The sequence below is a fragment of the Rhineura floridana genome, chromosome 20, assembly GCF_030035675.1.
Source record: "Rhineura floridana isolate rRhiFlo1 chromosome 20, rRhiFlo1.hap2, whole genome shotgun sequence".
Lineage (NCBI taxonomy): Eukaryota > Metazoa > Chordata > Lepidosauria > Squamata > Rhineuridae > Rhineura > Rhineura floridana.
The window spans coordinates 923,251-949,601 of NC_084499.1; the positions used below are offsets into that span (position 1 = coordinate 923,251).

At 53.6% G+C, this 26,351-nt stretch overlaps 2 protein-coding genes across 5 annotated transcripts; one reads left to right on the forward strand and one right to left on the reverse strand.

Moving 5' to 3' along the window:
- Positions 1-2,245: 2,245 nt before the first annotated feature.
- On the forward strand, positions 2,246-12,172 carry RNF208 (ring finger protein 208). Of its 4 annotated transcripts, none has more exons than XM_061604291.1 (2): positions 2,246-2,475; positions 8,787-12,172. In XM_061604291.1, the coding sequence occupies exon 2, from the start codon at positions 9,273-9,275 to the stop codon at positions 10,119-10,121; it is 849 nt and encodes a 282-aa protein (XP_061460275.1). In that variant the 5' UTR covers positions 2,246-2,475; positions 8,787-9,272; the 3' UTR covers positions 10,122-12,172. The 4 variants fall into 4 exon arrangements, with proteins under 4 accessions (XP_061460275.1, XP_061460273.1, XP_061460271.1 ...); XM_061604289.1 differs by lacking the exon at positions 2,246-2,475 and adding an exon at positions 2,489-3,542 and having other exon boundaries at positions 8,546-12,172; XM_061604287.1 differs by lacking the exon at positions 2,246-2,475 and adding an exon at positions 2,489-3,542 and having other exon boundaries at positions 8,564-12,172.
- A 7,933-nt stretch (positions 12,173-20,105) lies between these two features.
- LOC133373690 (uncharacterized) lies at positions 20,106-25,490 on the reverse strand. Its single transcript, XM_061603706.1, has one exon. The coding sequence runs from the start codon at positions 24,342-24,344 to the stop codon at positions 23,184-23,186; it is 1,161 nt and encodes a 386-aa protein (XP_061459690.1). The 5' UTR covers positions 24,345-25,490; the 3' UTR covers positions 20,106-23,183.
- Positions 25,491-26,351: the final 861 nt, after the last annotated feature.

Genomic DNA, 26,351 nt, shown 5'->3' on the forward strand with positions numbered 1-26,351 from the left:
GTTCTGACAAATCCAGAGTGCCAAAAGTTCCATCAGGAGTTGGCTGAGAATGGATTGTTATTATTATTTATTATATTATTATTATTACTACTACAACAACTGCCAGGTTATCACTTTTATTTTATCTTTATCTAGCACGCACCAGCTGCCTCTTTCTTATCTTGTCTCATGTGGAAATCTTTTGTCTGGTGGCCACAATTAACTGAGCACTGGAAATAACGCAGATGATTGCACAGAGAACGGGGCAATTGTGGAAAGTCCACAGGGCTGAATGGATGGACCACAGCTTTGCTTGTATGTTCCTTTCCATCACGCATCTGTTTACTCTTGGTGGGGATCTGCAGAGTGTGTCAAACTGGTTTTCAGGCTTGGAGGGGTTGGGGGCAATAGGCTATGCTTGGTCTTGGGCTCAGGGCTATTCCCAAGAGCACAGTGGACTCCTGGAACTCGTGAAGCAATGGGAAAGGGCCTCTGAGCAGGTGCAGAGCGAGCGTCATGGCTGGGGTTGCCACCATTTGAAATCCCCAGCCCCTCAACGTTGGCCTAGCAGCAAAGAGAAATGCCAGCTTTGTGACCTTTGCCCAGCCCCTCTGCAAGGCTGGCACTGACTTTAAATCTGAGAGTAAGTAGGCTGAAGAGGCAAAATGCACCATCAGCAGCATCAGATGGTCTGCACCGCTTCTCAGAATGCATGAGGTGGACATTAATGTGCCCCGCCAGTTATTATGGGATTGCGCCACTTCAGAATGCTTGCTCAAAGGGTTGCTCCTTTTCAGCCTGCCTTTGTCAGCTGGGTGCCCTGCAGATGTTATGCATTGCAACTCCCAGGAGGTCCCGGCCACTTGGCGGTGCTCTCATCAGCCCCAGGGTCACATGGGCTGTGCTGGCAAAGGTTGATGGGAGCTGGAGCCCCGAACAGGCGTCTGGCAAGGGAACCAGGTTAGCAAAGGCTGATTTCCACACAGGCTCCCTGGGGGGAGCACTCTCAGAGGCTGGGAGAAGGTCTCTCTGGCCAGCATACTTTCCCAAACAGAGCCCTCCAGGCACAGGCCCCGGGAGGCACGCAAGGGGAGCCTTTGGCCCTCCAGATCTGCCAGCCACACTGGATGGAGTTGAGGGGAGCCAGAGACAGAGGACAGCTGTGGGGCCACAAACGTTCGCCAGCCCCTGACAGGGAAGGAGCCTCCGGAGTTGCCTACACCAGGCCAGACTCTTCGCTAATCAATCTACCTAGCCCAGCATTGTCCACTCTGACTGGCAGCCGCTTGCCTGGGACACAGGCAGAGAGCTCTCTCTCCCCCCCCCATCTCCAGAAAACTGATTTGCCTTGATGGAGATGCCAGGAGTTGAACCCAGGGCCTTCTGCCTGTAGAGCAGCTGCTCCGCTCCTGAGCTGCTGTCTCTCCCCATAACAACAGCCCCCCTTGATGAGTGTCCCCAACATCTAGTTCACACAGAGAGGTATACTGTCTCTGAACATGGAGGTTCCACCTGGCCATCAATTGAAATCAACTGATTGATATGGCCTCCATGATCATAATGAATCTGGAGTGTCTTTTTAATGTTTGGTGGGCTGCAAACGGTGTGAAAGAGTGGTTCTAGTCCACATTAGCTTCTGTGGTCTGGCTGAAGAGGCCATTTTGGCACAAGACGCAACAAGGGTGCCTGGGTTTCCCTGTGCCTGTAATGCAAATGCTAAATGCTTGACCGGAAGAGGAGTCTTTCTTCTTCCCAGGTTACAGAAAACATTCACACAATAGCCCAAAGGGGGCTCAAAGGTGTCTTTCAGCTCCTTGTGAGGAAACAGAGGGCTGGGTCAGCCAATTAAACAATAAGAGTCTGCTCTTTTTAACAGATAATTTACATTAAAATAGATTGGCACATAACCGAAATCTCAGCAGAGCTGTCTTTTTGAGATACGGATGGTAACCCCCTGGATATGATACTTCGAGCAGACTGCCTCTGGACGTGGAGGCTCCATTCCTAATGATCATGGTGAATGATCAGAGCCTGGCTGCTGAATGAGACCTCCTGCAGCGCCCTGTTTACCCGGAGTGGCTGGGGAGACGCCTCCGGCAAGCAGGGCCTGAAGGCAATGGCTTCTTCCATAGAGGAAGAAGACAGACTGCCTCTGAAGGTGGAGGCTCCACACGGCCCTTGTGGCTAAAGGCCCTTCCCTGACCTCTCCTCCTCCCTGAACGTGTCCAGTAATATCCCCTTTGAAAGGAATCCGGGCCAGCGGATTGCAGCGATTCCTGCGCCAATTAATTCGGAACCCAAATGGCCTCAAAAGGCAGCGGGCGGCAGGATCTTGCTTTCCAGGCCCCCTGATGATGCATCGAGGGCCACTCACTGGGCGCCGTCTTGAGGCCAGAAGCGACTCTTCCTCCTGCCGCCGCCGCCTCCTCCTCTTCCTCCTCCGCGCTTCAACCTCCGGAGGTATCTGGGCCCGTCGGCCTACTTCGCAGGGGGATGGTAAGGACAGGCGAAGACATCTAACCTAGGGACTGGGCCCTGCTGGGGCCCTCTGGATGTTGCTCCCATTGGCCAGACAAGCGGCGGCGGCGGGAGGGCCCCACGTGCCGACCCCCCGTCCTGCAAACGGCTTGCAGCGTCGGATCCGCGGTGCGCGCAAGGGGAGGCGTCGGGGTGCAGGTTCCGCGCAAAGCTCGGGCGAAAGGCGCCTTTTCGGAAGCCTCCAAGAGGGAGGAGGAGTCGCCGCCCGGCCGCCGGGATGGCAACGGTCAGCGCAGAGGTGTCAGCCGTGGCTGCGCTCGCTTTGCAGCGGGCCGAGGAACCGGAGGCGGGCTGCCAAGGAGCCAGCGAGCGGGGGGAGAGCCGGCGGGGCAGGGCCGGCGGGCGGACTCTAAGGCGCGGTGGCCACGAGGCGGCGGCGGCGGCGGGCTGCTGATTGAGGGAAATGTGAGCCGAGCCGAGCGCGCAGCATCACTGCAGTGCAGAGAGCGCGAGGCACGCAGGCGGGCGGGGGAGGCGGCGGCAGGCTCCGCGTCGCCCAGGAGACAGTCCGGGCCGGGCATCCACCCTGAAGGCTGCGGCGCCGCGGGACCAGGCAGGCAGGCAGGCAGGCAGGCAGGGAGGGCGGCGCTTCTCCCGCCCCGGCTCAGCATCCCGAGGCAGCGACGGCGAGGAGGGACTCCTGCAGCCGCCCTCGCCTGGGTCCCCCTCGCCCCGGAGCTGCTCGCGGAGGAGCCGGCCTGGCCGCAGCATCTTTGGGAGCCGCGAAAGCCCGGCCCGGCAGGCGCACAGGAGGGACGCAAGGACGGAAGGGAGCGGGCAGCGCGGAGCTCTTGCCCGGGCCAAGGCGCGCCCTCACGAGGAGGCCGGGAGGGACCCGCCGCGCACCGGAGGCTGGCGGGGAAGGACGAGCCAGCGCCGCCCGGGAGGGAGGCAGGGACTGCCCTGCCCGCCGCCTCTGCCTGCCCGGCCGCCTCCAGCGACACGGCCCCTCGGAGGCTGAGCGGGCGAGGGCTGTGCCCCACAAAGCCGGCATCGGTCGTCAAGAAGGCCCAGCGGAGCCCGAGGTGAGAGCGCATCGGCCGGCCCCGGGAGGGAGCGGAGATCTCCCCCTGACCGCTGGCCGGGCGGGCGGCATCTGGAGGGGGGCCGTGGGTCGCCTGTGCCGGGCTGCGGGAGGCCTGCAGGCGATGCCGCCGCCTCCGGCGGGCTGGTCGGATAAAAACAACTCCGCTGTCTTTCGCTCAGGCCAGTGAGCCCCGAGGGGCCAGAGGCCAGGAAGCCCATCCGGGGCTGGGGCGGTGGGTCTGCGGGACAGCAAGTCCTCCTCATGCAGCCACAGCCAGGGACGAGGCGGGTTTAGAGGACAGGTCCCTGCCCGGAGGAGCCTACAGGACAAGGGATGCAGCAGCCCGACTGACGCCCAGTCCCCCTCCCCCCCGCAGCGTTGGCACAACGAGAGCCAGTGGGGAGCTGGATCAGGCCACAAGGGGCCACCTAGCCTGGCACCCTGTTCTCCCAGCCGGCAAGCTGGGGGGCCCAGGGGAAAGTCCTCAAGCAGGGCATGGCCACAGTAACCCTCTCCTGCTGGGAGCTGGTAGTCAGGCATACCACCCTGGCTAGTAGCCATTGATAGCTGCCTTCTGCAGGAACTGGTCGAATCCCGTTAAAGCCATTGGAATGAATTGACCTGCCAGGTGCATGAGGCCTGGCGGTTTTGGTGTCCTTAAACATAACTCAGTCAGTGTGAGGAGAGGTCTGTAGAAAGCTCTTAGCCTGGCAGCTGAATGGAGCCTCCATGGGCAGAGGCAATCTACCTCTGACTGCCAGTTGCTGGCCATTGTGTTCATGCCCTGCTGGTAGGCCTCGCCAGGGCACCTGGCTCTCCACCCTTGTAAGAAAGAATATTGGGCTAGATGGCCTGAGCCAGTGAAAGGCTCCTTTTTTCCACGGGATGATCCACCTCCTCCAGATACTGATATCATTTTCATTATTACTCCTCCATCAACGTGTGTTTGGGGAAGGTTTGCAGCTCGGTGGCAGAGCCCTTGCTCTGCATGCGGAAGGCCCCAGGTCCATTCCCAACAGCGGCATCCTGGGCAGGGTTGGGAGTCTCCCACCTGAACCCTGGAGGGCCGTTGCTGCCGGTCAGTGCAGCCAAGACTGAACTGGTTGGCCCCGCGGTCTGACTCATGTGAAGGCCGCTTTCTGTGATCCTGCACCGAACTTCTCAGAGTAACGTAACAAAACAGAAAGATGTTTGCCCCAACTTGAAAAGCAACAGCAAAGTAGCCTTTGCCAACCTGGGGTGCCCTCCAGCTCCCGTCAACCTCAGCCAGCACAGCCGTATGATGCTGAGGCTTATGGGAGTTGGAGCCCTAAACATCTGGGGGGCACCAGGTTGGCAAAGGCTGCAACCGAGGGAGAAAACAGCAAGGGAGACAAGGCTTTAAAATACCGCCAGGCTGTGGAGGAGGGAAACATCCCCATCTGCCACCAAGAAAGCTGAGTGCTTCTGTGTGCTTTTGACCCTCTTGCATGACTCTGTGCTACAGCGATTAGCAGTTCAAACCTCTGTATACGCTGGGAGTGTTTTTCGATTCCATCTGTTCAGTACTCAGAGCTTCTGAGCATGCAAGAGCCATTTGGCTAGCAAGCCTAGTAGCTCTTGATATGTACCCCGTCCATGCCTTTCATTAGTCTTTCTTTTCTAAAGCTCTGTGCCCTAGCAGGCATTCCATCACAACATCCCGTGCCCATGAGTTCCACAAGCTGAAACTGCATTGTGTGGGAGACTTGTACTCATTGATCACATTTATGTCCTGCCTTTGGGGGCATCACACGGTGCAGTCACAACAAACCTGTGAGGTAGGTTAGGCAGAGAGAGAGAGACTGGCCCATGTTCACTCAGCCAGCTTCATGACTGAGGGGAGATTTTAACCCAGGTTCCCCCCCCCCCACTTCAGCACTTGGTTCATTGCCACATGATATTCTTGTCAGCCAACAGTAACACAGCTCAAGCTAGAGACAAATGTTAGGGTCCCCCCATTCTCAGAGAGACAAAAGCAGTTTCAAAGAGGGACAGATTGATGTCCATGGTGTGCACCCACTTTCACTCTGTTGAACAGGTCCTGCAGGTTTCCGTTTCAAAACCTGCAGGGTCTGTTTGACTAGATGCTGCAGGGGGAGAAAAGAAAGCTGTGTTCAGTCCATGTCCATGGGGATTGATGCCTATCTAAACCACTTTCAGCTCTTGGGGGCCTGGAGGGGGCCTTTCTCTCCCCTCCCCTCACTTCTCTTGAGAATGAAATATCTTTGGACCTGGATGGGTGAACGAAGACTAGCCAGGATCAGCTCTGTAAATTTTATGATGTTTATGTACAATTCTTAAGTAGTATATAAATGCCTTATTGATTTTTATAGCACGTATATGCCGAAATGGCTTCTAACAGTTAAATAAAATAAAAACAACAACAGCTGCTGGCACCACAGCATCTCATTTTTAATGTTTTCTGTAGTTTGGGAAAACTAAATTCAGCAAGAAGCAGAGAAGTCCTGTGTGACTCACTCTCTACCAGCATAAAAAAATTGGTCCACATTAACACATCCTATCTTGCTGTATGTGGTCAAGCGCTGTCCCATTCAGGTCCATTTCCATTCTGAATATATCTGACATTTCAGTTGTTCAAAGTGTTTCCTGTATATCATCTTAGTCAAGCGTAGACATCTCCATGAGGTAGGCCAGTATCACTATTAATGATGCCAATTCTGCAGATGTGCGGGGAAATGGCACTGAGCCTGAAGGAAACCAGCCTGCTTAAGCCCAGTACGCTGTTTGCTTGTGCCTGGCGGGCGTTTTGATTCCTTTAAATGCTATGCCAGTAAATGACGCCACTTCTCCCAGATATGAGTTATGTGAAGCTTGAAACCCTGCATAGTCCAACTCTAAAGTCAGTTGGTCCAACATTGCTTCAGTGTTTTGGTGCCCCTAGACGTCTTTCATTCAAGATTTCCAGCTCCCTGGGGAGAGGAAATGACTAGTGAAGCAATTTGCCTCACTGGTATAGATGTGGCTTGAGAGAGGTGTGGGGCTGTGACAGGGAGCAGAGGCAGGGTGCAAGTTTGCAGAGTGTGGCTCTCAACCAACCGCAGAATTGTTGAAGGAGCATGGAAACTGCCGGTGCTCAGTGTGGGATGTGCGTCCACACATCTGACACCCGAGTGGGCTGTTCCTTTGTATCATGTGCTGCTGAAATTGATAAGCCACTGAAGGCACCTTTTCCTTTCCTGAACTCAGCAATGGGGAGTGGGGGAGGGAGTCTGCCCTTTCCCCCCAGCACTCTTTATTTTGGAACTACTCTGTGCATGCTCTGGTGCAGTCTTTCTATAATCTCATATGTTTCCAGGATGTGCTTGCACTGAAAGTAAGTTCTGAGATATGCAGGGCAGTTGAGATGGCCAGTTTATAGTAACTCCCCACAGCTGCCCAGAGGGCTTGTTATGATCAAGCAGTTTTCATGGTCCTTTCTGAAGAGAAAGCCCACGCACACCCACACCCACGTTAGGTGGGTGGGTAGGTGCAAACAAGGAGTTCTAGAGTATGAACATCTTCCAGAGAAAGGGCCCAGGTCTGTTATCCTGTCATGCACACCAGGAGTGTCTAACTCACTACGCTGCAGATGTTGTTGGACACCACCTCCCATTGGTCAACAGGGCCAGTGGTCAGGGATTATTGGAGCTGGAGTCCAGTGACATCTGAAGTGCCACAGGTTCCCCACCACTGGGACAGATGGGCACTCTGTCTGCTCTCCAGGGCAGCAGCGTCACTAGCGGGAGTGCGGGGGGGGGGCAGACCTCCGGTGCGTGCCCTCCCAGGGGCATGGACGAGGTGGCTGGGCTTGTGTGCGCATGTCTGCACGCGCGCACTCAAGGCCAGCCACCCCGTCCATGCCCCTGGGAAGACGCTGCTCTTGGTCTCGCCCGCCCGCCTGCCTCCGAGGAGGAGTTGGAGCAGCCTTGCCGGGCAACGACACGGGGTGGGGCGGCTCTGGGTGTCACCCCCCTCATGGTGACGCCCAGGTGCGGGCCGCACCCTCTGCACCCTGGTAGTGACGCCCCTGCTCCAGGGCTTCAGAAGCAAAAAAGGGGGAAGGGGTCTGTGTAGCACAGCCGAAAAAGCACCAGACTTTGCGTTTCAAGTCCCTGTCCAGACATTTTTCTGGGAAAGGGCTGCAGCTCAGGGGTACAGCGCATACTTTGCATGCAAAAACATCCTGGGATCAATTCCTGGCATCCCCAGGTTGGTTGGGAAAGACAGTGTCTGAAAGGGCTGCTGCCAGCCAGTGCAGACAACACTGAGCTAGATGGACCAAAGGCTTGACTCAATATAACTAAGGTAGCTTCCTATGTAACAAAATAATTGAACTTAGACAAAAAAGAATTGTCCTAAAACCCATACCCCAGAAGAGTAAAAACAAAAAAGCAACTACCCTGATCCAAGAGGAAAGTTAGAGTGGCAAATTCAGTGCAGACCAATGAGGAGCAAGTGCATTGTGGGAGGGAGAGCAGGGCAGGCCGTCACAATAACATCAACCTATCACAGCGTAGGGAAAGTGAAATGAAATATGTGATTGGACCAAGTAGATTTTTATATGAGAAGCAAGCTTCTGATTTACACAAAACTCTTCTTTGGGTGTTGCCTTTTGAAGAAAAGACAGGTTGTGTGGTTTCACTGGTCATTTTTATTACATCAAGTCTCCTGCTTCGTTTGTTGTTGTTGTTTTGTGCCTTCAAGTCAATTTCGACTTATGGCGACCCTATGAATCAGTGACCTCCAAGAGCATCTGTCATGAACCACCCTGTTCAGATCTTGTAAGTTCAGGTCTGTGGCTTCCTTGATGGAATCAATCCATCTCTTGTTTGGCCTTCCTCTTTTTATACTCCCTGCTGTTTTTCCCAGCATTATTGTCTTGTTTTGATTTGTTAGTAGGAGACAGAGCTTTGGAATAAGCAACAGACTCCTGTCTAAGCACATGCCCGCTGACAGATTTGTTTTTTTTGGGGAAAAAAGGTTTCCTTTGTTTTTCAGATTGAGTTGGGAGGCCAAGCCAGACAACGAGGCTAAAGGACTGTTAGAGATGAAGCCTTCTGAAGCCCAGCGCCTGGGTAGGATGCGTTTCACTAGCACCTGCACCTTGATGCTTGAAGCTCTGTAGATGTCTGTGAGCAAGAGAGTGGGAGAGACAGGGAAGTCAGACCTCTGGAATTTGCAAAACACATTCTTGAGGCCCATCAGGATCTCCTCTTTGCAGGTAAACAGGATTCAAGGCCCTGTGGGGGAAGAGCAGAAGGTGCTGTGTGATAACATTCCTTCCTGAGAAACGGCTTCAGCCTGACTCACCTGCCATCAAGGTGGCTCAGGCCCCCAGGGTTGCAGAGTGGGGGGAGAGGAACCAACAGAACTTGGCTGCCTCATTGCTCATCCAGCCAGTCAGCGAGGTGCAACCCTGCAGGGGACAGCAGCAGACCCCTCTTGGCTCCATGGTGCAACATCTTGGCCAGCCTCGCTGTACTCAGGACCACCCAGCCAAAGGCCCCACTTGGCCGCGGATTGCTTTCATTAATTCCAGGAGGTTTCTCCAGCACGCCTTGTGCCCTCCAACCTGACCAGCCAGGAATGCGCACTACCCCCCTGGCTTAGCCCCACAGCCCACCTGGAAGGCACCATTTTTGCGACGTTTCCTCCAGGATGTCCCCCTGCTCCAGCGGCCACCTCCAACAGTGCCGCTTCACGGCACATGCGCGATTCAAAGCCTGGCTTGCTGCAAACACCTCCTAGCCTCATGCAGGAGGCCCTCGGAGAAACCAGAGCCACGGACAGTAATGTTAAGAACCTCCTCATGTCATGCCTGAAGGGGCAGCAGGTCATCATCAAAATGGAGGCGATGAAGATCATCCACCCGGAGAAGTTCTCAGAGCTACAGAGCACCCAGTCGCGCTATGCCCCTGCGCCCCACCGGGACCCTCCCCTTGTCGCCAAGCGGGCCTGGCCTTCGGAGTCAGAGATCATCGTCAATCAGGCCTGCGGGGACATCCCAGTCTTAGACAGCAACTCGGGCCCTCTGGGGCTCTCCCGGACGCCACCCCCGCCCCGGCGCGAGCGGCTGTACCAGGCGCAACGCAAAGGCAGCTCCGAAATCTGCTACCACCGCCAGCCACCGCCGCCATCAGACGAGGTGATTGTCAACCAGTACGTGCTGCACCCCTCCACCCCATGCGAGCCACTGGAGTGCCCCACCTGTGGCCACATGTACAACTTCACCCACAAACGCCCGCGCATCCTCTCCTGTCTGCACTCGGTGTGCGAGGAGTGCCTGCAGATCCTCTACGAGTCCTGTCCCAAGTACAAGTTCATCTCCTGCCCCACCTGCAAGAGGGAGACTGTGCTGTTCACTGACTATGGGCTGGCCGCACTGGCTGTCAACACCAGCATCCTCAACAGGCTGCCCGCAGAGGCCCTCTCAGCCAACCCGGTGCAGTGGAGTAGCGAGGCCGATCGCAGCTGCTACCAGACCTTCCGCCAGTATTGTGGGGCAGCCTGCACTTGCCACATACGGAACCCACTGTCTTCCTGCACCATCATGTAAGCTGCGTGTCCCCCCCCCTCCCCTGGTTCCACCTGCCCCCTTGGGACCGTGAGAGAGGAGAGAGCGCAACGGCTGGTCCTGCGGGAGGCCATGATGACTGACCTGCCCCTCTGCCAGCCACCGAGGACCAGCACCCGCTTGCCTCCAGGTGCTGCCGTGGCGCCCCAGTGGACCCCCCCCCCCAGCCTGGCACCTGTGTTTACATGATGGAAGGAGAATGACTGAGGCTGCTGGGGCAGTTGCACCAGAGTGCAGGAGGCAGGGTGTGGATGTCCCCTGCAGCAAAATGGGAGGAGGACAGAGAGGAGTTTGACTCTCTCCTGTAGGCTGGAGGAGGAGGCGCCAGCAGGAAAAGTGGGGGAGATCTATCCACAAGACCTCACGGCCCACCCTTGTTTCCTCCAGCTTGATTATCCTCCCTCCACTCACCCCAACAACAACATAAGACCTCCCTCCCCAATTCCAGCATTTTGCTTGTGGCTTTGCATCCCAGCAGGGCTGCTGTAGTCACATTCATGTTGGCAGCCTGAACCAGGAAGCCATTAGCGTTACAAGGAGTTGGGCAGCCGATAGAGGTGCCAGGGTGTGGGGCACCCAGAGTAGCAACACCAGGCAGGGCCTGTGCTGGGAGCCAACTCGGACACCATTTTCTAAGTTATTTGCCAAAGTTTCCCCTTCTGTGGCCAAGCTGTCTTGCGTGGATCTAACTGCTGCCAATCAAAAGACGGTTGCCAATGGACCTCCCAGTAGGGTTGCCTCATTTTCCTGATGCAGGTCCTTGAGGGAAGCTAAAAACATATTTATTTATTTTTATCCTCGTTTTGGAGGATCTATGTTCCACATCACTGTTACAGAAATGCATCTTGTTTGGGCCCTTGCCATCAAATAAAACAGATTGAGGTTGCCATTTTCCTTCTTGGGTAGCCTCGACCCTGGGGAAGAGGAGTGGCCTGTCCGAGCCAAAAAATTTTTTTAAAAATGTCCAGGCCTGGCAGGGACTGAACCTCTGCTTGACACCAAACCTCCACCCTGAGGGAAGGAAGTCCCCCCCCCCCGCTACTGAGGTTTCAGGAGTGAACTGGAGGTGGGTTACCCTCCAAAGCACTAGCCGAGCCCTGCACACAGACATTCTGGTTCACACAAAAGGACGGCTTGCTTGCTAGCTGGAGGGAACAAGTAGGCATATTTCGGGGGGGGGGACACCTTCCATTTATGTGCTTGTTTGAATTCCAGGGGGAGGGGGAGGGGAACAAAATGCTAACTTCCTCTTTGGAGATGAATATTTGCAAAAAATGTATCTGCCAAGTGAGAGAGTGAAAAGCCATAATTTGCTAGACATCCTCTTAACGACTGGGGCCAGAGACACTGAGAGGGGTGTCCCTCAGCTGCTCACCTGTTTGGGCTCAGCCCTACGTGCCCATTGGGCAGAGAAGGGAGGCAGCTCCTTGGGGCCTGTCTCCCTCAAGCAAGCTTTGGGGATGTGGAGGAGGAGCCTGGCTTCAGGTACCTTCTGTGGGTGATGCAGCCGTCAGACCCAAAGAGGGAATGCCCATCCCAAGGGAGGTGAGGGAGGGGCTGTGGAAGGCAAGGCCAGGGGAGGATGCGGGCTCCTTGGGGCAGGGGCCGCTGATGGATATCCAGGTGGAGTTCCACCTGTCTCCCAGCGTTTTGGGGCCAGGGCCATTCACAAACATGCACAGGGAGGCAGGAAGGGCCCTGGGCTCTCCGGCTGGCTGGCAGCCTCAGCCTCCACGTTGAAAGAACAGATGAAGTGCATCCCACAGGAGCCTGTACCAGTCCAAAGGGGCAAGGCGCCTGCAGCTCCCAGGTGTGCCAGCCCCAGGGAACGACTGCGCTGGCCCAGAGCATTTCCAATGGGCTGCTGGGAGGCTTGCCCTTAGGCCCAAGCAGGCTGCTGTGGGTGGCCCAAGGGAGGATGCCGCCACCACCTCCCTCCCTCCCATTGCTCCAGCTGTGGGTTGTGATAAAGCACCTGTTTTATACCCAGTCTTGTTAACCCCAAACTGACTCTCCCAAATAAAGTTATACTACTGAACGAAACAAAGGAATCCTTGGCACAATCTCCGTTCAGAGCGCCCTTGTGGGGTGGAAGGGTTTGTGGGGGCCAGGCAGGGAGGGGGGGCAGGGGGTTGGGGCCGGACTCCTGGTGCTGGATGTGCACAATGAGGCACGCAGGACCTGTGTTTACACGGCAGACTGGAACTGGTTTAGTGGCAATTCCCTTGCCAAACTGTAGTTCAGAACAGCAGAAGAGCCTGTTGGATCAGGCCAGTTCAACATCCTGGTCTCCCAGTGGCCAACCAGATGCCCCAAACGACAGGCCCCAGGCTCCTTGGGAGGGGGCTGGAGGTGGCACCTGGGGATAAAACTGCTACATGCCCCCCTGGGTCCCCCCCCGCCGGAATCCTGTCCGCAGCAGCATCCAAAGAGCCCTGGGTGAGCCAATGAGATGGAGGGCTAAGGATCCTTTGCTGGGGCCAGCCCAAGCTGGCATGCAGATGGTGCCAAGGCTTGCCAGGGCCAGCTTTTGCCCCCTTGGTCTCCTCTTTCTTTCCTAGCCAGGGCATCGCCCTCCCTCCTGCCCACCCTGCCTGTATTGGCAGCAAAGGGGTGTATCCTTGATGTGCCAATTTGATGCTGCCAAATTTTAAAAGCAATTCAGGTTTTGAGAGGACAAGAAAAAGAGAAAGAGAAAAAGAGCATTTCTGGCAGGGAGAGACTGATTTGATGAGTTCAGGCAATGTTGGTATGTGGGACAGACCTGTGCTATAAAGTGGGGGGGCGACACCCTCTCACATCCCTCTTACCCCAGACCCTCCCCAACTGCAGCCATCTCCCAGCGACTCAGACCAGGATCTTTTGTCTTGGCACTTTGCAATCTTTGCTTTCAAGCTCACTCTGCTGGGACTGGCAGTGCTTGCAAATTTGCAGTACCAGCTTCAATGCCAGCCACTGCATTTAAAGAATGGATGGAGCAGTCCAGTTCAGCCAAGATCAGCTTTACAGGCTTATGAGGCTGCAGTCCCATGCATGCTTACTTGAGAGCAAAGCCTGCTGAAACCAGGGAGGCTGGCTTCTCAGTCCACACCGATGCATGAATCCTTGAACCTCCATGTTCAGAGGCAGCATACCCACCCAGGGATTAATTGCTGCCTGGCATCTTAGAATATATGAAGATAGATAAAAAGGTATCTGAGGAAGTGCAGAGTTCCTCTCACTAAAGCTATCTGGTGCCCTTCAGCTGTTTTGGACTGCAACTCCCATCAGCCCTGGGCAGCACAGCCATATGATGCTGGTGTGAGCTAGCCAGGTTCGTGAAGGCTGCCCTAGAGTATCCCTCACCTCCAGGGGACTGGGGTGACCCCTGGCATCTGTTTTGGCTGGTGCCTTCAGGTTCTGCATGGGAGCTTCCTGGGGCCTCCCAACTGGCCAGAGGGGGATGCTCATCCAGCGGAGCTCATATGGCCTGATAGCGGTGACGTTAGCAATAGAGCCCCCAGGTTTAGAGGCAGAGTATCTTGGTTTACTCCACACTGGACACATTAGTGCGGCTTGCTTATGGGCCTCCCAGAGGCCAGGGCCATGGGCTGGGGCAGAGCACCTGCCTTGCATGCAGAAGGTCTCCGGTTCAGTCCCCAATGGCACCTCCAAGCAGGGCTGGGAAAAGACTCCCTGCCTGAAACCGTGGACAGCCACTGCTAGTCAGTGTAGACAATACTGAGCTAGATGGACCAATGGTCTGACTCACTATAAGGCCGCTTTCTATGTTCCTATCTTACTGGAAAACTGTGAGAAACAGGATGCTGGACTGGAGGGACCTTTTATCTCATCCAGCACAAACTGCTATTGTGTTTGTATCTCTCAGTGCTCAGTAGGCATAATAGCTTAGTGGAGCCTCCATGTTCAGAGGCAGTCTACCTAAGAACTATTTGTTTATTTATTTATTTATTACATTTATACACCGCCCCATAGCCGAAGCTTTCTGGGCGGTTTACAGCAATTAAAACAATAAAGAAACATACAATTTTTAAAATACAAGAAATCAATTTAAAAACACAATTTAAAAAAAAATTAAAAACAATTTAAAAACACAATTAAAAAAAAATTAAAAACAATTTAAAAACACATGATAAAATGCCTGGGAGAAGAGGAAAGTCTTGACCTGGCGCCAAAAAGACAACAGTGTTGGTGCCAGGTGCACCTTGTCAGAAACATCATTCTAGAATGCTAGATGGTGGGGACAAATAAAGGGAAGAAAAGGTTTGTGAGCATCTGCTGGTTGGCAGTTATGGGAAACTGAACACTGGTCAGGGGTGGGGAACCCTTTTGGACTTGTGGGCCAGATCCTATGTCCCACTCCCATAGGCCAATTTGACAGGTGGGAAGGGGAGCCCATCAATCACCTGATGTCACTATGTCCCACCCACCCAACAAGGATCCTTGCACATCACTTCAAGCATCTGTTAGCGAGTCAATGATCTCTGGTTGCTGGATGTTTGAGAAGTGCTTTGCAAGTGCTTTGCAAGCCCCAAGCACAGAGCTTGCAAAGATCATTTCTGCAGGGATTAGCTGTGCAGCCAATCCAGCTGTGGCTGTACCTAATGTGATGTCAGGTGTGCATGGTTTGGGGAAAACAGATGCAAGGGCAAGTTTGTCCCACAGGCTGGAGATTTCCTACCCCTAGACTAGATGGACCTTTAGTCTGATCCAGCTTCAGGGCTCCTTTAATGCCCTTATCCTAAGCGATGAACAGGGAATCTGTGGCCATCCTGGTGCTGTTGGACTCCAGGCCCCAGCTGCTCCAGCCAGCATGCCCAGTTGCCAGCGATGATGATGGGAGTTGTAGTCTGGCAACATTTGGAGAGCACCATCTCCCAGATCTAGACCGACAGAGCTGGAGAATACTTTGACACATTTCCAGTGCTCGACACATTCCACATACATAATTTCAATGATGTTTCCAACAAGCTTGCAAGGCAGGCCAGTTATTATCATCTCCATGTTGCAGATTTGGGACAGAGGTGAGATTTGGTGAGCAAGTGAGACTCTGTCCTGAGTGCACTACATAGGTTATTGGCTAATGCTAGATTTGAACTGCAGACAGGCTTGGCCAGCTTGCAAATTTCCAACTGGAGAGTCTCCCTGTGCTTTTCTCTGGCCCTTCCTGCCTGTGTGTAACCAGAGGTCATTTGCACATGGCTCAGTCATGAGTCAATTGGACTGCAAAGGCTTCCTTCTTCATTACCATCACACAGAAACAACATCCTGAAGGTAAAGATGAACTCCATCCCCTCTTCCAGAAACATCTCCCCTCCCCCTTTTAAAATGTTTGGTATCCACATGTAGGAAGAGTTCTGTCCATAAGCTCACACAATGTGCAGCAGACACAGAACGGCGCTCATGGACGTCTCACTTTTCTGTCCTTGAGGAGGCAGCCTGCCGCCTGCCAGGTGCAGAAGCACACCTGCATACCTGGTACGGAGGAGGAAAAGCCACATAAACAGGAAGGAGGCGGGGGAGGGGAGGAAGACTGATCTGGTGGGTTCAAAACAGGAAAACCAACTTGTTTCCCAAGATGCTATTTGGAAATACACAGCTTGCTGGTAGAAGAGGGGAGGAAATGTGGCCTGTGTGGGCCAGGCGTGGGGGCTCTCTGACCTGGCTTTCTTTCCCTGGGAAAAGGTCTTCACTCTTTCCAAGACGGACACGAGAACTGGCTAGGCGGCCCTTTTTCCTAGTCCCTGGCAAATTGCTGCCTTATATTTGTCTTTTGGGGCCCTTGTAAAAGTTTCCTAGTGTGACTTGCTGGAATAGCCAGCTTTCAGGGTTCCTCCCCCAGAACGCAAGAGCCTCCTGCCAGTGGCCCACCGAGTCCAGCAGCCCTGTTCTCGCAGTGGCCAACCAGGTGCCCCAATGGGATCTGGGCACAACAGCCCTAAGGACAGCTGTCTTACTGTGAGCTGGATGCTTGGGCCAGCTCCCTCCGCTTGGCCAACCATGACTGGCAGCAGGCTCTGCAGAAGTCCAGGCGGGGGTCTTCCCCAGATGGAACTGGCGATGTTGGGGGCCTTTTGCACCCAACGCAGATGCTCTACCACTGAGCTACAGCCCTTCCCCAACATTAACTCTCTTGGTGGAAGAATGGACACACCTGGCTTCTAAAACAGTGGGGCCCAGCCTGGTACTCCCCAGAAGTTTTGGATAACACTCCCATCAGCCCTAGCCAGCCCAGTCTGATGAATGGAAGTTGTTGTTCAAAACATCTGGAGAGCACCAGGCTGGCAAAGGCTGCTGTAAATGCATGTGCCTGAATGCCAAAGTGCCATGTAATGCCCAGCCTGCCATTTCACCCACACTCTGCAGCTGCTGAGTAACGCTGTGGACTGTCGACAACAGACTGAAGGACGGTGTTTTTCCTAGTGTTATCTTTGCCCAGAGAACCATCACCCTCCTAGCTTTCAAAGTCACATGGGACATGCTATTGCAGCGGAATAATAAAGGAATGTGGTGTGCCAGCAGAGATGCACTTTCAGCCATGCGTCACAGAGGAAACAGTGAGGCTCACAAGGCAGTCGGTGTGAAAAAGGCTGTGGTAAGACATGGTCTTATAACTGAAATTCTGCAGGAAATGGGATGAAGCCGTGTTTAATTTGGTCTCCTGCAGTACACACATGAAACCAAATTCAGTACTGGGTGTAACGTTCAACATAAATATATACATTCAACAAACAATAACAAAAATGTTGATTGTTGTTTAAAACAATATGAAAAACAGCTCCTAGTCCTAAAGGCTGCAAAGGAGGAAATTTCCAAGGCTGGATGGGGCAAAGTTGTTGTTGCTTTTTTAAGGGGGTTGCTCAGCACCAGAATTTCCCTACAGAACCACAGAAAGGCCTACTCTGGAGTGTACACAGTCTCATACTGTTTTCCCACGGCTAGCAAAATGGCTAGTTTTTATGTGCACATTTCAGCCAGTGCTGAAGAAAAATCTGCATCTGCTGAATTTCTGCCTGACATTCAGCTATGAGAAAAAGATGGCAACTCCTACAGGGACCTCTGTGGGTGTGTAAGTAACTACAACATAACTGAACCACAACAGGTGCCTCAACTCTGTAGTCCTGGAGGAAGATGGTTAAACTAGTCTGCAAGAATAGAAGGCCGGCACTGATGAGAGGTGCCCTTGGGTGCAGTCTGGCAGCCCTGCAAATGTGGCGCAAAGGAAACAAAACTGTTCAACAAAAAGGTACAACCGATGTTTTGCACTAAGAAAAACTAAGTTCAACAAACTAGCCATATTCAATGGAACCTCCATGTTTAGAAGCACTGTACCTCTGAACACCAAACCCTGAGCACAAACCATAGGGGGAAGGAGAAGGTCCATTACTTTCTTGTCTCAGTATTATGAGCTACTGGGAAGAAGGGTGGGATATAAATCTAACAAATAAATAAATTGAGGCACCCGGCTTGCCAAAAGACAACGCTGGGCTAAGGTGCACGCAGGGTTGATCTTGCAGGATGATGGGTGCCTTTGTTCTTAACTGCTTACTTTGCTTGATTTAAACAAACTTACCAGAAGTACAAAGGAAGGGGCAAGAGCGATGTGTGAGACTGAAAATCTACCGTGGAAAATTCTTCCCCACTCCCAGCATCTGACACTTCATCAGGCACTGCCCACATACTTTTAAACCTTAAGGGCTAGAAACTTAACATGCGTGGTGTTTTTAAAATGAAAGTTCAGATGTCAGCGGATGCTGAATTCTGCAATACCAACTTACGGGCTCGTGTGGTTGCAACTGGAGAGACGTGCCCGCCCACACAGCTGTACTTCTGTAATTTGCTCCTTAGCGAGGTTTCTTTAACAAGATGAAAAGAGGAAACGGTTTTTCTGATGAAGCTGCTGATGGTGAGCTGCGATGAGACACTTGTGGAAAGGGTGGGTGTGGAAGATGAGCCTGAGGACGGCCTTGGACTTAGCAGTTCCAGGAACAGAAGTTGGCAGCCATGGTTCATCACTTGGGGGATTGTGCAATGAAACAGGCAGGCAGGAGTTTCGGGGCCAGACAAAAGGAAGTACTTTTGCACACTACACACAATTAGCTGATGGAATTCACTGTCACATGATAGAACCTCCATGTTCAGAGGCAGTCTTCCACTGAGTACCAGACAATAGGGGCAGGCATTTCCTTCATCTCCTGTTTGTGAGCTTCCTAGCTAGAGGCCACCGTGAACAGAGTATGGTACATAAGGGGCTTTTAGGCAGATCCAGCAAAGCAGCACATACAGACCTATGGCAGAAGCAACAATCCAGGCCCCCAGTCCAAACCAGCCTCAATGCTGCAAGCCCCCATTCTCTACCTAATCTGAAGCAAAACGTACTTTCTGCATGCTCACTGGTACCAGCAGTAGGACTTCCAGATTAGAGTGAGAAACTGGCAGCCTCCAAGCCCCAATTAATTAAATTAATAAATTAAGGACTCCTTGAATATCTCCCAGTGCTGACACCTTGCAGCAACCTCTGCTGGTTGATTTTTCAGGTGTTTGCCATTTTTATTCAAATGTTCACACTGTTTTACTACTCAAGACAGCTCTGGGTATATTTACGCACACTTTAGATTACCCCATTTCTTGCAGAGGTTTAAAGGGAAGGGTCTTTTCACATGTCCAGAGCTCTTCTCCCTTATTTACAGGGATGAAGCACAGGCACCGAAAACAGGTCTGGAGGCTAAGACTGGGCCTCCTCTGCTTGCAACCAAACCCTTTATGTAGCAGGGCTCTGTATGTGTGAGCATTTGCTTGGGGGAGGTTAGTTCCCATTACAGCAAAGAACATTTCAAATAATGGAATCCCATTCAGAGAAGTACCAGCTTTTTAAAAATCAATAAAAAAGGTTAGTATCTGGGTGAGGCCCCAAAGCCAAGTCCTCTGGGTCAGGATGAGAGAGTCTTGAGCAGTTGCAGGGGTGGAACCAGGGATGGAAATGCCTGGAAAAGCTGCCTGCTTGTCTATGAAGTCCAGCTTTATTATTGTTGTTGTTGCCCCCTCAGTCCCGGCCTGGTCAAACAACCCCCCCGGGGGGGGGCAGCCCTGTCTTTTGCTTTTCTGGCAACTGACCTCAAAGCAAAAAAACAAAACAAAACCACCCAGGCTGACAAGATGGTAATTCTATCCATTCAAGCGAAGCAAACGAAAGGCAATTCCAAGAGCGAAGGTGTTGTGGCTGCCACAGCGCTAAAGCTAAGCAGATCTGGATCTGAACCGCCAGCCTTCGTTTTCTATCCTGCCCTCTTCTTCCCAAAGGAGCCCAGCCCAGGTTGGCCTGGCTGCAGTGGTGCAGACAGGGCTGGACTTCAGGGCCAAAGTCCAGAGACATCCCCCCCCAACGATGGAGCCACAGCAGCAAACAGGGCTGGTGTCAGCACCCGGGTCAACCACCACGGGCAATCTTCCAGCCACTGGGACTGGCCCAAGTCACCCAAAGCATCCTGGGTTTGTTATTCTTAAAAAACATTTTATAGGTCAATGGCTACAGATGCTCATTTTATTATTTTTACTTTAAAAATAAAAGTATCCATTTCTACACCAAAATGGTGCTGATTCCCGAAAAATGTGCTTAGCATCAGGGCAGCAGAAGAAAGCCGTTTTATTTCTGTAGTCTTGCTGGTGGTATGTTTTATATGAATTTTAAATGCAGAAGTGCACATGTGTACGGGGGATTTATTTATTTTTGCTTTTCAGATTTTTGTTTGTTGCCCTGGCATATCAGGAACGGAGAAGTGGGGCGGGGAGGAGAGGAGAAAAATGGGACCAGTTACATAAAGCCCCCCCCACCATCAAGGCCAGTACTCAACTGCACCACTGCCAGGCTGTTTGGTTTGGCCTGCTTGACTGGAGCCCCACTGGATGCAACCACCAACCCCCCCCCCCGCAGCTGCAAAAAGGCCTCTGCGCTCCTTCCCATCCTCACTTGGCTGGTACTGCAGAGCTCATGCATGTTGCCAGGCAACAACTGAGGCAGGGACGAATAGCATCAGCCCCTCCTGTTCCCTATCTGAGGCAGACAGACGGCTCCAGGAGGGAGGGGGGCCGTGCAAGGCCTTGCACTTTACAGAGGGCTGGCAAAGGCAGCTGGCAGCAGGCATTGGGAGACGCACAGCAGAGAGGAGATCCCCTCCGCCTCAAAACACTTGGGCTATATATAGGTGCTTGCGCTGAGGGCCCCGACAGTCACTTGAAGCTAGCATGGCTGCTTCTGGCAAAAATGTGTGCAGTGGGAGGGGTCCTTTAAAGCGCCTGCTCCTTTTCGAAAAGAGTAAGGCCCCCAAAGGCTGTTGGAGGAGGCAATCCCTCCACTGCACCACCAGCAGGTTGTCGATGGGCTTTCTCATTGAACTCAAGACGTGTGTGCATGTGGGGGGCATTTCCAAAGGACAAGACTGCACTGATCTCTAATCGGGAAACAAAACAAGAGCACATTTTTGAAAATAATCAATTCTGCAGAAGAATATGGCAAAAGGGCCAGCAGCCTGAACAAGCAGCCAGCGGAAAAGGCCAATTCAAGGCAAGGAAATTAGCAGGAAGAGAAACGACAAATATATCAGCCAGTATCAGAATGCTTTTATAAATATTATACGTGGAAGATGCAGACAGTTCTGGTCGCCTCAGCTTTTCTGGAGGGGGGTTAAAAAGGATATTGCAGAACTGGAAAAGATGCAAAAAAGGTCAGCCAAACTGGCCACGGGGGCTGGAGAAAATGTTACAAGGCTGGGGGGCTATTTAGCTTAGAATAAAAGTTGCCCTGGGGGTGGGAGAAGGGCAGACATTTATAAACTTCTGCCTGGTGTGGAGAGAGCAGAGGGAGAGAAGTTTTGCTGTCTCTCTTATAATACTGTCATTTGAGGTTATCTGATTAAATTGATTGCCCGGGGATTCAGGACAGAGAGAGGAATGTACCTCCTCCTCCCCTCTGGTTGGGCAAATTCATGATGGATGAGGGAGGCAAGGCCTCCCACCTGCAGCACTGTCGCCTGGTGGGCACTGGTGTGCAGACAGCACAGCCCCCAGCCTACCCCAAGCTCATTGCAAGGCCTGCTCCAGTGACTAGCAGCACACAAAACAAGTCACAGCCATGGCTGGCAGCCGCTGGGCAGCAGCTGCTGGGCACTCAGACGGGCACGGAGGGGTCGTGTGGGTTATTCTGCTCCCGCTTTGGGCTTCTGTGATGCTGGACTCAAGAGACTTTGGGCACAATCAAGCGAGGATCCCAGGGCAGGAAGTGGGACCAGGGCCAGCCCGAGACATTTCGCTACTTGAGGCAAAGGACAAGTCCCCCTCCCCGGCCGCCATTCAAGATACAGAAGCAGAATGGAGTCAGCTGAATCTGTGACAGGCATCGGGATAGTTTAGGGGGCCCGGGCCAGGCATGCACAACTCTACCCTCTAGCAAAGGTGAATGACAGGCTGGGGGGGGGGGTCAGGAAAAACAGCCAGGGGGCTGTTGCTACTTCTCCAAGGACCGGCCGCCTGAGTCAGCCGCCTCACTCTGCCTAACGGTTGGTACGGTTGGCCCTGACCAGGTCAGCTGGGGCAACAGGGCTTCTTGCACTACCAGTCAGTGCCAAGACTGCAGTCCTCTCCCTCCCAGGCAGGACAAGACAGAGCACAGCCCGCTGCTCTTCTGCTGGGCGGGCAGGCGGGCAGGCAGAGGGCATCTGGGGCTCTGCCAGGCTGACTCATACACTCTGGAAGCTCTGCTGGAAACCTTAAAGGCACTTTTCTCAGTCCTGCCACCCGAGGCAAAGCTTTTCCAGCAGAACTCTTCCCACGGTGGGCAGGCGGAGGTGCTGGCCCTTGGGCACAAAAGAACAGCTTCTGGAAGTGGTCATGAAAGCCAGCAGAGAATGCCTGTGGAGCCCGTCCAGACGTTGTTGGGGCAGGATGCTTTTCAGAGGGGTGGCTGGGCAGGGCTGTTGCCAAAGCCTGACCATGAGTAACAGGAAAGAGGATATCTGAGCATGGGCAGAGTGACTTTTCTGTGTATATATCAGAGAAGAGAGAGCAAGGCTTCCTTAGAGAAGAGAATGAAATGCAAGCAGTCTGGCCTATTTTGGAAAGCAGGGCCCAGCGCTGTGAGTGGTTTGGGCAGAAGGGGGGAAAGTGGGACCAGCCCCAGCCCCCCCCCCAGCAAACATGACACACTGGAAGCCATTTGCATCTCCTTGCACAATAAAAAAGTCACTGGGGTTTTAAGGGCTGCATTCAAAGTCATCTGTTAAATCACCACCATAACAAAAACAATAAAGACCGCAGATAACGCGGGCCAATATTTTCTTTCCTCTTTTCAGGTTCATATGAATTCATAGAATTGCCTCAGAGGTAAAAGAGGAAGAGGACATTTTTTTCTGAGATGGGAAGTAGCTTGAGGAATGGCCACATGTGGCTACCCACCCCACCTCAGCTCCGTAACCTTCAGTGGCTCTCCCGCAGGAGCTCTGCCTGCTGACAGACAGAGGCATTCTGGTCCTCCCCCTTGAAACGTCTCCTTAGCAAACCAGCCTTCCACTTCTCCTGTGGCACCTCCACAGACTGCCAAAATTCTGTGACTAGCCCTTTTCCTCAAGACGTCAACAGAAGTGGTCAACCAACAGCACGTGCGCATTTGCGGCTCATCTAAAGTTGTTTAGGCCCTTGGAGAGTTCAAGAGAAGCGGCAGCTGGGAACCCTAACTGGAACTCCAAGGCGTTTCAGGTCCGCTCCTCGAGGGACCCATCAAACGCCTGTCATGCCATCCTCTCCTACACAGAGAGGCTTCAAATGCTGGTCTTTTCCCAGTGCCGGGGCGGGAAGGAGCCAACAAGTGCAGCTCTGCATGGCTCAGTTCAGCAACATGGCAAAGGAAAGGTGTGTGACGGAGCAAGAGTGAAAAAGTTGCTTCCTTAGTTACGCCGGTGGGCCTGGGAGGGCCACTGGGGCGGCCACTGGGCTCAGCTCCTGACCTTTTCAGCCCCAATCCCAGGCCAAGAGTCAACCCAGGAGTCACACATTCTACTTGTCCAGGATCAGGAAGAGCAGGAGCAGCAAGATGATGGGCAGGAAGACAAGGAGGAGACTCAGCATCTCCACCCCCAGCAGCGCCACCAGTGCCAAGCGGTAACACCCGTGGCAACGGCGCTCCAGCCGGGCCAGGCCGCTGATCAGGCAGGGCGGGTAGCGGAGGCAAGGGAGGAAGCCGATCATGCGGCTGGTGTGGAAGCGGACCTGGAAGTGGTGCTCCAAGCCTCCCCAGACCCCCGGGTGCCGGGCTGGCAGGGGATGGAAGGCCTGTGGACCCAAGGCTGGGCCCTGCGTGGAGCTCAGCAGGAGCAGCTCCTCCTGGAGCTTGCAGATCTCCCATTCCATCATGGGTGTCTTCTGGCGGCAGATGGGGCAGCGCACACGGCCGATGTCAGCGGCGCTGGCAGCCTCCATGATGGCGTGCAGGCACTGGCCACAGAGGATGTGGCTGCAGTTCAGCAAGGCCGGCTTGTGGCGGTCGTGGTCATACAGTTCTGTACATATTGGGCACTCCTGTTCATCGCCACTGGGGTCCTCTGCCTGGACACAGCAGGAGAGGGCCGCCACAGCCTCTTCCGGGGCCAGACACGTGCTCTGCAAGGGGCACACCTCTCCCACCTCCTCTTCTTCTCCCATTTGTGTGCTGTAGCTCCCTTCGTCCAACTCGGTGGGCGCAAGAAAAATGCTGTCCTCTTCTCTGTCCGCGGAAGAAACGCATGCTGGGTCAGGACAACAGATAGCTGGAGACTCTCCGGGACCTTTGCAGGGCTCCCCAGGTTGCTCCTCCTGCCTCCTGCCCACAGCCCAACTGGGGCTCTGCTCCTCTGCACTCCTCCAGGGTGCGAGGCCGTCTTTGAACAACACCATTGGCACGGCCCTTGCCACTTCACCCTCACCACCACCATCCTCCTCCATCTCCAAGAGTCCAAGATCTGGGCTGAGGGTGCCTGGAGGAGCTGCGCCCTCTAAGCCAGCCTCCTCTTCCTCCTCTAGGTCAGCTGCAGGGACCGGCTCTGGCCCAAGGGCCCTCTCAGCATCAGGGAGGGGCGTTCCCATCCTGATCTCAGCCGCTGCCTCACGATAAGGACTGGCCCGTGCTGGACGGCAGCCTCGATCTTCTGCCGATCCGTGCCAGGGAAGCAGACCAGCCATGGCATGTCCCAACCTCACCTGGCTTGGAAAGAATGCTGCTTTCAGGAGAGCTGGGATCGAACTGGCCTCTTCTCTTCTTTCACTTGCTGTCGTGGAGCCCCAGCAGGCAGACACTCCGGGCCTGGCCTCCTCCTCCTCCTTTTCCAGCTGCTGGCCCTCTGGGCTGAGTCCTGTGTACCTGCCTGCCCAGGCCTGGCAGATGGCTCTGACTGCCAAATATGAGGCCAGCTACGGCTGGGCTGGTTTGTCAACTTGCAATGCTCTGTTCGAATCAAAGCCAGCACTCGGCTCAGCCTCACAGCAAGGCGGCTCCCAATTGACTGTCACAGCTGGGGGGGTGGGGCTGGCTCAGCAGGTAAGGCCTTCCAGGTTGGCCTCTGTTCAGCTTAACTAACCGATTACAGAATCTTTTTAGCAGCAGTCCTTTGCACCAGGTGCCGCCTTCCTCCTCTGCACACCACTGCTGTTTGTTTGCTTTTAAAAAAATAAACAGCACCCCAGGGAACGTGTGACTGTGTATTTCTGCTCCAGAACTAAGGCCTCAACTTTAAAACTTGCTTTTCCCTCCTTTGTGTTTCTAGAGGAGGGAGAGACTGTTTGCACCCAGCAGTCTTTTCCGGATGGAAGAAATATTTAAGGTGGCATTGCTATGACCACGAGCCCATGATAGGTATCTGCAATTATTTTGACTCAAAAAGTATAAGCCTTAAACCCTGCAAGTTTACATTAAAAAGAAAAAAAGAGTTGGCAGGGAATGTTTTTCTTTCTGTTTGATAGCAAATGCTAATTGGGGGAAATGTAGCTGAAAGTATAATTAAGCCAGTAATTACTGTAACTAAGCTTCTGAGTTTAAGTTAAATAATCACATATACTTCCTCACTCTTTCTCTTTTACTCCAGCCTCTATTCTGCCCCCGGCCCCCCACCTGCTTTGCTGTCGTCTCCCTTGCATCAGTATCTAGACTGTAAGCACCTCAGGACAGTGATCTTTCATTCTTTGTAAAGGGGCGTGGAGGATGCTGTATCAAAAAGTAAAGAATGGTTAAATGAAACCTCCATCTGTGGAGGAAGCCTACCTCTGAGTTGCAGAGGTTGAGGCAAACAAAAGAGGAAGAGTGTGTATGTGGCCTCCTAGTCCCAGCACCAGCATCTGGGTGGCCGCTGTCAGAGCCCAGCAAGATGGGCCTTTGGCCTGATCCAGCAAGGCAACTTTTAAAATTCTTTCCGGCTTCCTCGACCCTTTGTGGCTGGGGCTGGCCAGCTCCAGCCAGCCAGCCAGCCAGCCAGCAACTTCCCCTCCCTGACCCAAGGCAGCTCACCCCGTTGTTCCACTTCCCAGGCAGCAAAGGAAAGCAGGTCAGGAGCCCCAGTGACTCAGCTGCCAGGCTCTGCTGACGACTCCTTTGCTCACCAGGTGGGAGGCCCGGAATGCCAGAGGCAAGGAGGAGTGCGGTCAGAGGCCAGGCATGTGAGGGTTCAAAGCAGGACGATGGACCAAGAGACCTCTCCACCCAGACGGCTAAAAGTGTCCAGTCCATGGGCTCACTCAGCCGGCTCCTTCTCCCTTCGCTTCATCTATCGGCTGCCTCCAGTTTCTTTTGCACCTAGCCCGCTAAATTAGCTTAGGGCTACAGAATAATTCTAAAAGGAGACGATTGCCGCCTCTTTTCCTGACACTGCCCCTGCGCCCTCAACAGCAAACAGGCAGATCCTGTTCAAACCCTGGTTTGGCCACAAAAGCGTATTGGGTGAGCTGGGCTCGGTCACTATCTCTCAGTCTACCTTACTTCACAGAGCTGCTGTGGAGATACAGGGGGAAGAGGGAGCCTCTGTGTCGAGCTGCCCTGAGCTCCTTTGAAGGAAAGCAGATGTCAGTCAATACATGAAAATAGAATGACAGAATAAGATTGGAACTATCTAGCTCTGCAATCTGCTCCCGACAGCCCTGGGCCGATGTCTCCAAGAAGCGCACAGAAGTGGTGTGCTGTGGTAGGCTGCTTCTGAATGT

Excerpts from the sequence above, each read along its gene's own strand:
- RNF208 (XM_061604291.1), top strand. The coding sequence starts at position 9,273 with ATGCGCGATTCAAAGCCTGGCTTGCTGCAAACACCTCCTAGCCTCATG.
- LOC133373690 (XM_061603706.1), bottom strand. The coding sequence starts at position 24,344 with ATGGCTGGTCTGCTTCCCTGGCACGGATCGGCAGAAGATCGAGGCTGC.